We start from the raw sequence: 12,271 nt of genomic DNA on the forward strand, positions 1-12,271 counted from the left end.
CTCCTTACCTGCTCTCTAAAGTTAAATAAATCTTTCTTTAAAAATATATGCTTAAATCTTTTAAAAATAAACATGTATTATCTTCAAGATTTTTTTTTAAACTCCAGGGAAGATGCATTCTACAAGCTTACCCGAGGTGCGGTCCCCCGTTCATGAGGTCGAAGACCTGGGCAGGGTTCAGCAGCTGTTTGAACCTTCTGAGGAACTTCACGCCCTGGTTGTCCCCACTTTTTGAGTTGACGAAGACCAACAAGGGGCTGGTGCAGGACGGAGGACACGTGGCCTTCCAGAAGCCTGCACGCAAGGAGGGGAAAGGGCGGAAGAACACCGGAAGCCATGAGAGACGCAAGGGCACTCCTAGTCACGCGGGGAGCAATCATTCTGAGGCCCTGGAACTCCCAGGAAGCCAGTAACACGCGCACTTCCACGCCGCCCCCCGCCCCCCCACGAAGAAGGAAGTGAGGGCCCGCCAGTCTGCCATCGAGGGTGCAGGGACTCGAACGCTCGGAAGGACTGGGCATCTCAAGGCTCCGACCTCTCCTCTCGCGCGTAACCTGAAGAGCCGGTTTCCTCTGAGACACGCGCCCCGGTTTCCCGCCTCTCCACCCACACTTGTTAACGCAGCCGCCCCGTACCCTCCGGACAAGGGACAGCAGCCGTGGACAGCGTGCGAATCAGTGTCTGCCACTAGGCGGAGACCAGCTGACGGAGACACCACCACGACAGCTCCCATCAGACACGCACAGGAGTCTTCGGCCGGTTTCTACTCACTCACACCTCCAACGGACGTGCTGGCCTCAAGTCCTAAGCCTTCCCAGTGGCCAGTGGGACACCATTCACCACCTTTGCACAGGAGTGCTCTCCCCGGACGCTGGGGCTGCCCTCCCCCCAACCACATCTCAAAATCACAACACAGCCTCCCCGGAGAGGGCGAGGAGAACTCGTGGAGGAAGGGCGAGGGTGTGGTACCCACCATCGGAATCGATGCTGTTGAGAGCCGTGGGGGGGATGACCGACACTTTGCACAGGCCCAGCGGGCACTTGGTCACTAAGGATTCCTTACAAGCTGTGTGCACCTGGGACAAGAATCCACGCATCACGAGGGGTCACAGCCTGCTTCGCACGTGGCCTGCAGCTCAGGAGGCATGGGCTGGCCTGCTGGTCCCATCGGGGCCCTGACGGGAGCCGGGGTGGGCCGAGCTCACTCACCATGGCCTTGCACCACAGGCAGCGCCAGTCCTGCAGGCGCAGCACGCTGCCGCAGGTCTTGTCACACACCGTGCACTTGGCACTCACAGGCAGGTTTCCTTCCAGCCACTGGTGAGGCATGGCGATCTGCAGGCCGAGCGGAGACAGACACACTCTGGGCACACGTCCCAGCACCCCACACGCGGGCACCCCAAGACCCTGGCCAGAGACGCTCCCCAACGAACCCAACCAAGGCACTCTTCTCAACACAGGCAGCGGGAGGACAGCACGCCCTCCCCCCCACGGCACCTGCCCTGGCACAGCATGACACACAGGGACTGACACGGAGGCACAGAGGCCCACACAGAGTCCCCAGACGCCCAGCAGGAACAACGCAGGACCACGAGGAAGAGAACTAAGGAAGGGGGCCGGCCCAAGTCTTGGGGAGGGGGACCGCGCCGGGTCGGCCGGTGCCCCACGCGTACCCCATCCTCGTCCTCGATGATGTCCTTCCCGATGGAGGCCAGCGTGGTCCACTTGCAGTTATTGGTTGCGCGCACAGCGCACCGTTTGTGGGCCTTGAACTTGCACACTGTGGGGGAACGAACACACGCACCTCCAAGCCTCGCTCATGGCAGCTGCCTCCCATGCTCGGGGGGACAGCCGGTGGAACTCCCCCGGCCTCTGGGACCGCTGGGACGGCACACGGCACTCCCCATGTTGGAACTAACCACTGGGACACACGTGGAGGCCCATCTCGGTGACCCCGGGCACCCAGAACAGCCAGGGCCAGCAGACTTTCGGGGAAGGGCCAGAGAGTGACCAGCTCAGGCCTCACGGGCCACGCTCTGTCTCCATCCCAACTGCTCGGTCTGCCCGGCAGCCCGAGGGTCACCAGGGACCACGCTTCACGTATGGACACCAAAATGTCCATTTCACATGATTTTCTGTGTCACAAAATAGTCGTCATCTTGATTTTTTACCGTGTAAAAGTGTAAAATCATTCTTAACTACACAGGCCGCATAAACATGGGCAACAGGTGGGATCTGGCCCAAGGGCCACCGTCCCCCACTCTGGAGGTCAGCGCACTTGTCCACAGCCCACGTCGCCCGCAGGGGCACAGCCACACCGGGCTGCCCCACGGTTCCAGCTCTCCTCCCTCCGAGTCTTCTACATGTCCTCCCCCCTGTGTCTCCTTATTACCACTTCCCCTCTCTCCTCGCCTCCATGACCACGGGAATCAGTTTATCAAAGACTCCTCCGCAGGCACAATAAATAGTCACGGGGAAATCACCCTACCCCTGACCAATCTGAGGTGACTACGTTTGAACCTCCAGGGTCAGGACGCCCTGCCCCGCAGAACAACACACGGTTTGCACCTTCACAGGACAGTCCGTGGGACGTGACCCCAGACAGAGCCTCGCGACACACGTTGCAGTAGGTCGGCCTCGCGTGGGAGCAGGCGTACCAGTTGTGCGTCCCTGAGAAGTGGTCCATGCTGTACTGGGTCGGCTGCAGGGAGGACAGACAGACGGCAAAGGTAAGGGGAACCTCCGACATCCTTAAGCGTGGTGACTTGAGCAGGGTTCGGTCACGGGTCCGGGGGAGGAGAGGACGTAGGGGCACAAAAGGCAGGGTCACGGCAGGATGGGGCAACGTTAGTTTACAAGGAGCGTGCTGAGAAAGCGAGTTCCGGAGCCGCCCGGCCCACCCACGAGAGACACCCAGAGGGCAGAGTGTGAAGGGAAGGGCAGCGAGAAGACCCCCCTCCCTACCTCAAAATGCTCCCGACTCTGGACAGTCTTCAGGGCTGCGATCCAGTCTTCCATCTCCTTCCTGTTATCTGCACACAGGATGAGCTTCCTGCACGGGGTGATGACCTAGAGGAGGCAGCGCATTCAACACACCCACGAACCAAGGACCAACACTGACAGCTGTAAAGTCGCCTTTAAACCCCACTTTCACTGCGCATGTTTTAATGAGAAACAACTGTTTGATTCAGATACTTGACTGAACAGAACACCAAAGACCAAGAACCATCTGAAACCAGAAAGGCAATCGAATTCAGGGTGTGCGTCCACCAGAAACAACCCACGCGGACACTCGCGAACCACTGACGCTCAGACGCAGCAGTGCGCCACGGGAACAGTTTGTTGCGGACAGAGCACAGCGGGGACTGCTCCGACACGCTCGCAAGCCGCCACCGAGCACTGACGCAGGTCCAGGAAAGTCTGGTCCCGGTTACCCCAAGGACACCGCGGGCGTTTCCCACAGACCACACGTCGAGGTCCGTGTGCGGAACCTTTGAATGTCCCACGAGGACAGCAACCACCTCCTGCGTGCGGGGCCTGAGCAACTAACGTAACTGGAAATGAGGTCGTGACCCTCGTAATAATCGGCAAACCACAACTACAACCACGGCACACAAAACGTTCTTATACATCAACAGAGGATATTCTTCTTCTAGAAAAAAGGCTGTATGTTTACATTTGAGAGAAAATACAAAGTGGCTAATATACAAGTAAGAAGACGCCTACCCACCCTAGTCATCAGGGACACAAATGAAAATAAGTCATGTTTCACCTAACAGAACAGCAAAGTGTTAAAAGATGACAATTCAGTGCTGGCAAAGACACAGGAGAAGAAAGCTCTCCTCAAGTACTGACAGGTGGCAAAGAGGATACAGACTTTTTAGGTGTCAGCTAATGCAAGGACATTTTCCTAGCCCCCTTTCAAAGCGGGAGCACTCCGCAGACACTCCCGCCTCCTCTGTCTCCTCCCTCTGGACCACGGGCACGTCCTGGCCCCTCAGCAGCGGGTGCCGGTCCCTCCTGCCCTCTCGTGGCTGCGCTGGGGCCCCCACACTGGGGGGGCACCGCACCTACGCAGCCGTTCCCTGCTAATCCCTGCTTCCGGGCACCACGGGCACCACGGGCACCACCACGCTGTCAAGAGCCTTTGATGCAGCAAATGGCGCAGCAGTGTTATGGCCTTCGCACAGGTCTTTGCGTTTACCCACGCGTTTGGGGGATGGATTCCCAGGACGCCCTGACAGCGTAAACGCACATGTAACTTTGCTAGCTGTTGTTGGGTGTGTCCCCCCCCCCGCCCCACCCAGGGGCTGTGCCGTTTTACATTCCTACCAGCAGCGTCAGGAAAATGAACTTCCCCAGGGATGCACCAATACAATTTGTTACTTAACTTCCGATTTCTGCCCATCTGACAGCTTTAATTTCTATTAGGAAGACTCACTTTAGGAACTCCCAGTTTAATGATAAGGCGACCATGTTTCTGCCTCAGAAAATATAAAAACAGTGTTTTATAGATGGCCTCTTCTGTGATTCCCATAAACCACCTACAGAGCTAATCACGGAAGGGATAACTGGAACTGGGTCACAAACCACCGGGCTGCTCCCTCTTTCCCCTAACCAGGGTAACTGGGGTAACCACGTGCGGGGGGCCAGGCTGGGCTGCAGAAAGAGGCAAAGAGAGTGTGAGGTGAGGGGAGACTGAGAGACGGAAAGTAGAAGACTGGAGGAGTGGGGGCCCTCCAGAGGGAGGGTGGGAGGTGGGAGCCGCCCTCGGAGGCCCCCGAGAGCACGGCAAAGAGCCGACACCCAGTGCTGAACACACCCGTCCCTCCACCCAGCAAGAGCTCACTGGGTGTCCGTCCGCTCGAGGACCGCAACAGGCCAGGGCTCCTGCCCACACGGAGCTCCCCTTGCCTGGGGAGACAGGCCAACGAGAAACTCCAGACACTGGCATGCGCCGTGAGACAAAGGGGGCCGTGCGCGTGGGGCTGCTGGGAGCTTTGGAGGGCCGGGGGGCGGCCAACGGCTGGGTCGGTGCTCGAGGACGTCTCATCGGTACAAAATCTCAACAAGCACTTCTTTTTACTTTTTATTCACTCTGGGGTGAGTGTTAATATTTGAACATTTTTAACAGCCTAATAGTTTCAGAAAGATACTGTACTTCATTCTGCATAACTTGGAGATTATTTCAGGAGTTAAGCAATGGGACACTTGCAGAAGAGAACAATGCGCTTCTTCACGTCCTGTGCTATTTTAGGTCTTGTTTCCCACCGCCCCCGCGACCAGCTGTGCAAGACGCAGAGCCCACACCATCCCGGAGCTCGGCCGACGGCGCCCCGGCCCCCCCCTCCACCAGCCGGAGGAAGGAGGGGCTACCGGACAGTGTCCCGGGCACTGGGCACCACCGGACAGAAAGCCGTAGGCAAAGCTGTTACGTTTAAAGACGTGACGGTGAGTTCCTGAAACTAACGATAAATGTTGTCATTTCCGCACTCTGCCATTATTTACAGGGAGTGAAACACTGACCAGACAAATGTTGAAGAACCTTGTGTTCAGCTTTTTTAAGCAGCACGGGTGCCTGTCTGAGCCCCACTGACTGGCTGGGAGACGTGGGCGGACCGTCTTCGTTTCTCTGCTGAGAAAGAGGGATGACGAAAGCCACCCCGCAGGGCGGTTACCAGACTGAATGTAACCAGACGTGGACAGAACACAGCACGGGGCCCAGCACGGTGTTCGGGAGACGTCCCTGGGGCCGCGGCCCTGACAAGCCGGGCGAGCGGACGTAGCCCTCCCTGTGCCCCCATTTGCGCATGTGTGAACAGGAACTGCTACTAACGGAGATGCCCCATCCCAGCGTGGTGGCAGGTTGCAGCAGGGGCCCCGGGAGGTGCTGAGAACAGCACCTCGCATGTAAGTGCTCCCTGCCCACCCGCACCCCGACCCCCCCGCCCCTCTCAGGGCCACCGCAGGCTCTTCCCTGTGGGCGTCACCTTCCTGAGACTCTCCTGGTGCTGACGGTCCACCTCTCAGAGCATGAGAGTCATCCCAGCAGACTCCCACCCACCAAATAAAAACCGGTCTCTGCCTCTCTCCGATCACACTCCACCACCCGAGACCGAATCCATGCTTCTCAGCCACCCACAGGCCAGACATGACTCGGTCACCTTGGATGGCTCCCCCCTCCCTGGGTCTCCAGAGCTCCCCAGCAGCCCTCCAACCCAGGGGAAGCCTCCCGGACACGGGGGGGCAGTCCCGCGCACCCCGGGGCCCACGGGTGAGACCGGTGAAGCTGGGGGGGTCCTTCTCCAGAGGAAAGCGGGAGGCTTTCTAAGAGAGATGTCCTGGACGGGGCTCCCTATTCAGTCCCTTTATTTAGGGGACAGAGGGGCCAGGACAGGCCCGAGGAGAGAAGCAGGTGCTGGAGGACACCGTCAGGTTACCCCCTCGTGGCCGCTCACCAAGCTCACAAAGCAGGAAGAAGGCGGGGTCCGGAAGGGCCGCTCTGGGGAATGCCTTTACTGTGCCGTGTGTAAGGATTACACACCGAGGGTGTAATAACCCCGTGTATCATGCACACAAAACACGGGTGGGCACTACGCACGGCAAGCTACAGTAGCAAGAGTGTGCCTGTGTTTGGACTGCCACCGCTAGGAACCAAGAATGAAGAAACATCTAGAACTATCCCAAAATCAAGTCTTCACACAGAAAAAGCTTTGGAGACCAGAAAATATTTTGCTCTATATTTTTCAAGCAAATTTGTAAGGTAAGAAACTGCTCACATAAATAAATCGACTTAAAAACAAACGCAAATGAAAAGCAGGGGACAGCACGAACAGGACAGGACGGTCAGCAACGCCAGGCTCACTGGGCCGGGGCCCAGGGCCGCGGTAAGCAGACTCGGTGCCGAGGGACGCGGCAGAGTCGCAGCCCCGACAAGAGCGCTGCGTGAAACCCCCGAACTGGAGAGAGAGCACGCGCCCGGCCGTGCAGCTGGCGGGACCTGAGACAGGGTGAAGCGGAGACGGGGGGTGGGGGACACAGACATGGTGGAAGCTGAGACAAGCCAGAGGAGCAGTAAACAGACTAAATTCTTAGACTCTTGCTGGAATTTTCTGAGGATAAAGGACCTTAAAAATCAGTAAGGAAAAAAAAAGCAGAACTAAGAGAAACATGAATGAAAGACTTGAACAATGCATTATTTCACAAATGGCCAGCAAGGCGCTCAACTTCAGGAGGCAGCTGGAAAGTGGAAACTGAACCCCAGTGTGCCCGCCGTTCACGGCAGCGGAACCGAGGGCACAGAGGGTGCCCAGTGCTGGCGAGCTCGCGAGCGTGGGGCACAACTCCCACCCTCCTGCTCTGCCGGCGGGAGGCGGCTAGGCGCACCCGCTGGGAAACCAGTAAAGGCGGTGCTGTGCCCCCTGTGGCGGGACAGCCAACGCGCCGCCCGCACCAGGACGGCAGCCCCCCCTTCACAGGCCCGCACGCACACGGCCCGCACGCCCAGCACCGGTCCGGGGCCGAGCTGGAGCACGAGCTGGGGCACGGTGGCACAGCGGAGCACTCCGGGGTGATGAGAAGGAGCCTCCCCACCCCGCCCCCATCCCTGGTGACAAGGTGACAGTGGTGGCGTGCTGACTTTACGACCCCGAGACACAGGACGATGGAAGTGTATGAAGACTAGGAGAGACTGGCAGAGCTCCGTTTTTAAAAAGTGTTAGGAATGAAATATTAAAGTGTTAGAAATGGATCTTAAACCTATGAAAAGTATTCCCACTCACTCATAAAATGCAAATTAAAATTAAGAAACACCATCTCCCCTCCCAGGCAGAGATCAACAGTTTGGTAACGCTAGTGCACGCTGGGGTTGTGCACTATTAATCCCACTCCCGCGCACCACTGGGTGAGTGAGGCCCAGCACACTTCCAACTGCAGATCTCCGTCTCAGTGTCAGCGCTTCTGTGACTCTGTCCCACCGGCATCTCCCCTGAGAAGGGGCATGCGGCACACACAGGGTTTCACAGCAACACTCCCGGGAGAGACGAAGGACTGGAAACAGCGGAAATGCTGATGGAGACAAGACCGGCAGGCCACGGCTGAACACGTCACCGCGCATCCCCACAGCGGAGCACCCCACGGCGGAGCACCCCACGGCTGCCAGGCAGGCGAAGCCACCCCGTCCGCCCGCGCTCACAGGGACGCCCTCTAAGACACTCGGTGAGTGCTCACAGCAGGAACAGTATGGGGGGCATGACAGTAACCCTGGTCACCTCTGAGGACCTGGAAAATTTACTTACATCTTTTTATCCTGTTGCATTCTGTGCCATGTACATGAATTATCTATCCAAGAAATAATTATTTTTAAAGTCTTAGTTTAGAGTATATGCTAAAGATCAAAAAAAGGGGCTTTAAAAGTTCTAGTTGAAATAAGAACTTTTGCCTCCATCCTTTCAAAATAAATGACCTTCGAGGAAATACAGGAAAATACTGAGATACCTAGATACCCGCATGAGTCTCTGAGACCCAAGCCAGTCCCCCCAGCGCCCTGGGAAGAATCAGCAGGAGGGCCCACCGGCCACAAGCAGCGAGCTCTGAGAAACCGGGGGCAAAGGAGCCCTGCCGGAGACACGCGGGTGTGACGTGTAGGGGGCGCGGAGGTGGGCTCATGGATCACAAGCACTCGAGCCGACGGGACAGGGGCAGCACCCGGAGGGCGCCAGACGATGGTGGCAGCCACCATGGGCGGGGGGCACTCAGTGGTCCTGGGAAATTTCTAGGTATTTACATGCATCTGCTTGTTTCACCTTCTCTGCAACCTACTGAAGTAGATACTGAGAGGAAACTGAGGCCCAGCAGAGGCCTTACCCAAAGCCTAACGAAGTAGGGGACCGGACCCCAGGCAGGTAGGCTCCAGGCCCGGCCCCTGACCCCCCCCACCACACCCCCCAACCTGAGCTTCCCACCTGGATTCCTGACAGACTGCTGGGTGGATAATGCCAGGAAAGCGGGGCAAAGGTAGGGGAGGGGCCGGCACTCGCGAAGAGCTCTCCAAGGTTCACTCTGAATGAGCCACTTCCTCTCTGGCAGGAACACGCGCTTGGAGGGGCAGCACAAGGACGATGTGGACATCTCACTGAGCCATCTGACCGCTGCCCCTCCCGCGGGGCCCAGGTTTCCCAAGAGTCCCAGAGGTTGCTGGAGTCAGACCTCAAGGACGACGATGGGGGCAGTTCATGACTCACCAGCAACGTCGTCCCCCTGTCCGGAGCTTCCTAACCACAGAGCTGGACGCGCCCTTCATGTGTACATGAGACCTTCAACGACAGAAGACCAAGCCCCTGCAAACTCTGCCGTGCTGCAGCCACGGCCAAACCAAACAGCCCCGGCAGTGATAACTGTGGGGCCCTGAGCCTGGGACGGGACAAAGGCCACGCCGAGCAGGGCAGGCGTGCAGCCCGGACCGGACGGGAGCTGCTCAGACACCCTCATCAGATTTCACGGATCCAAACCAGTCACAAGTAACCAGCAGACTCCTGCTTCTGGGAAGACGGTTACAGGCACTTTTCCGTACTTCCCTGGCTGAGCACAACTACAACCCCGGGCGTTAGACGTGAAACAAGCGTGAGCAGATGGAAGGGTACAGAGAAGAGCGCAGACAGGCTAGGGGCCTTGGGGCCAAGGAGGGACCCAGGCCAAGCCCCCTGGGTTCTCTGTCTGTCCCAGGCGTCCCAGGTGTGGAGCTGAAGAAGCCACAGCCGGAAACACCAATGGACACAGAAAAAATTTAAAACCCTCCAAAAACCTGCTCTGTCTCTAGCCACAGAACCAGGACAGGAGCAAGCTGGCAAGACTGAAATCAATAGCAGTACGGCAGCCAATAACCACCCTGCTCCAGCCAAACAGGACGAAAGTGCCACAGCCCCCAGGCCCACGCCCACCCCAGATGGTAACCAGGAGCTCCAGCACCCGGGATGCTGGCCATCCTCTGTGGTGTCAGAGAGCGTGCTGAGGCAAATAAGCACAAGAAAAGGTATTGGACATAATTAGCCACTGAGGGAATGCTGATTAAAATAAAATCACAATACAACATTACTATACACCTACTAGATGGTTAAAATAAAAACAGCACGTGGAGAAACTGGCCCACATCGTTGGTGAGAATGTAAAACGGCACAGCCACTCTGCAAGAACAGTTTGGCAAGCTCTCTAAAAACCAAACATGCGACTATGAAACAACCCAGCAAAAACAGACTTGGGCAGTTATCCCACAGAAATGAAGACTTACGTCCACACAGAAGCCTGTCCACGTCTGTAGCAGCTTCACCCATCGTCACCCCAAACTGGAAGCCGCCCGGGGCCCTTCGGGGTAAATGATCAAACACTCGGCGGTACGCCCCGTCTGCGGACTACGGACTCAGGAACAGAGCGAGCGGTGACACACACGACCTGGAGGGCCCTCCCGGCAGCCACGCTGAGGGACAGGTGCCGATCCCTAGAGGTTACATACGCTGCCATCCCGTGAACACCCCTGAGATGACAGAATTACAGAAATGACGGGTGGGTGGTTGCCAGGGGTTCAGGCGGGGACCGGGTGTGGCTGTGACAGGAAACCAGAGGACCCCGGTGGGTACGGAACCACTGGGTCTCAACGACATCTGTGCCAACATCCGGGCTGTGAGCGGCGCTGACTTCTGCAAGGTGTTACCACTAGGGGGACTGAGCAACGGACCCCTAAGACCTCTGCATTGTTTCAAGTCTGTAAATCTACGATGCTCTCCGAATAAAAGGTTTAGTTAAAAATAAGTAACCACATTAACAAAAAAAACATTTTCCCACATCTAACGTTTAGATGGGGAAAACAGGGAGTAATTCCAGAACAATGCTCTATTTCTTAAGGACAAGGGCATCTGTGTCTCAGCACAAATTGAAAGTGTAATCTTATCTCATTAAATAGGCAGTGCAAGCTCATGAAACGCCTGACTTGCCAAGAAAACAGTATGCGAAGCGCCTTTGGCGCACACTCTCACAGAGAACCAACCTCTCCGCAGGCCCGAGTCTGAGTGAGTGCAGGAGGGCCGTGGCGCTGCCCCTCCGTGACACGAGGCCTGTGCCCCAGCCTGCACGGGACAGAGCCCGGAAACAGCGGGACTCGCTTCCACACGCGCCAGGGCCTGAGCAACCAGCGAAGCTGTGCTCCATGGCAGCTGCGGACCCCGGGTCCGCCCGCACACCGCACTGCGCTTCCTCGGCGGGTGGGCCCGGCGTCCCTCCAGCAGCCAGTGTACTTACTCCGGGAGCAACGAGAACTGCCGGAGCAACGAGAACTGCCGCCAAGACAAGAGCTGCCCCCTCCCCCAGCTCCAGCCCCACAGACCCCACTGCCCGCCCAGCAGACCTCTCTGAGGTCCTGCTCACGCACCTGGACAGGTCCTCATGCTGGTGCCCCTGCCCCCACTGGGAGACCGCACCCTCAACCTCACCTCCTCTCCCACACTCAACCCTCACCACCTCCAGGCTCCAAAGTCCTCCTGTCTTCTCAGGAAAAATTCCTTTCAACAGACAGACAAGGTCTCTGCTCCAATAGACAGGAAATAACATAATAAAGAAGTTACATAATAAAATAATTACATAGCATGGAGAGTAGTAGCTGGTAATAAGTCTGGAAAAAAAAAAAAAGATCAGAAACAGGAGGTCAGGGCCAAGGTAGGGCTCCCTGGGAAGGGTTGGACAGGCTCAGCAGGGAAGAGCCGGGCATGGGCCTGCAGCGGGAGCGAGCCCCGGACGACCCCAGAGTGCCCTGCGGCACCGCGGGAATGGGGGCGCTCACTCTGGGTGGAGTGAGAACCACGGAGCCCCGGGGCAGACGGCTGCTGTCTGACCTAGGTTTAAAAACATCCATGCTGGTCGCTTTCTTGAAAACGGTGTAGGGGCCAGGGTGGAAGTCAGGAAACCCTTAGGGAGGGAGCCCGGGATCCCATCAAGAGATGAAAGGGGGGTGCACTCTAAAGTGTCCCGAGAGCAGCAGGGTCTCCTGACAGACGGACTGACCCCCCCAACAGCTGGAAAAGAGACCGCCTTCCTGGGACCTGGGACCTGGGACGGAAGGCTGTGAACAGGCGCGGCAGTGGAGAGTGGGGACCAGAGGTTCAGTTTCGGACATGCTGAGGCTGAGGTGTCTGTCTGAACCATGCCCATGTCCAATGTCTGTTTTTAAAATTCTCATTCTAGGACATGGTCACTGATTTTTTTTTTTTAACAGAGGGGAAGGGGA

The 12,271-nt window shown here is 57.3% G+C and overlaps 1 protein-coding gene across 6 annotated transcripts in view; it reads right to left on the reverse strand.

Annotated features, from left to right (window-relative positions):
* Nucleotides 1–12,271, reverse strand: part of DGKD (diacylglycerol kinase delta) — a 107,156-nt gene that overhangs the window by 34,620 nt on the left and 60,265 nt on the right. For 4 of the 6 annotated variants that reach the window (XM_045845629.1, XM_045845628.1, XM_045845630.1 and 1 more), the window contains 6 exons: nucleotides 2,965–3,069; nucleotides 2,569–2,701; nucleotides 1,674–1,780; nucleotides 1,210–1,335; nucleotides 974–1,076; nucleotides 132–294 (listed from right to left, as the gene is read on the reverse strand). In XM_045845629.1, the coding sequence (XP_045701585.1) occupies nucleotides 132–294; nucleotides 974–1,076; nucleotides 1,210–1,335; nucleotides 1,674–1,780; nucleotides 2,569–2,701; nucleotides 2,965–3,069 (737 nt within the window). Of the gene's footprint in view, nucleotides 1–131; nucleotides 295–973; nucleotides 1,077–1,209; nucleotides 1,336–1,673; nucleotides 1,781–2,568; nucleotides 2,702–2,964; nucleotides 3,070–9,242; nucleotides 9,262–10,285; nucleotides 10,386–12,271 lie in introns of those variants that run through there. The other 2 variants (XM_045845632.1, XM_045845633.1) reach the window with 2 other exon arrangements.

Source organism: Phyllostomus hastatus, unplaced genomic scaffold (assembly GCF_019186645.2).
Source record: "Phyllostomus hastatus isolate PE091 unplaced genomic scaffold, TTU_PhHast_1.1 phas_contig_477, whole genome shotgun sequence".
Taxonomy (NCBI): Eukaryota; Metazoa; Chordata; class Mammalia; order Chiroptera; family Phyllostomidae; genus Phyllostomus; species Phyllostomus hastatus.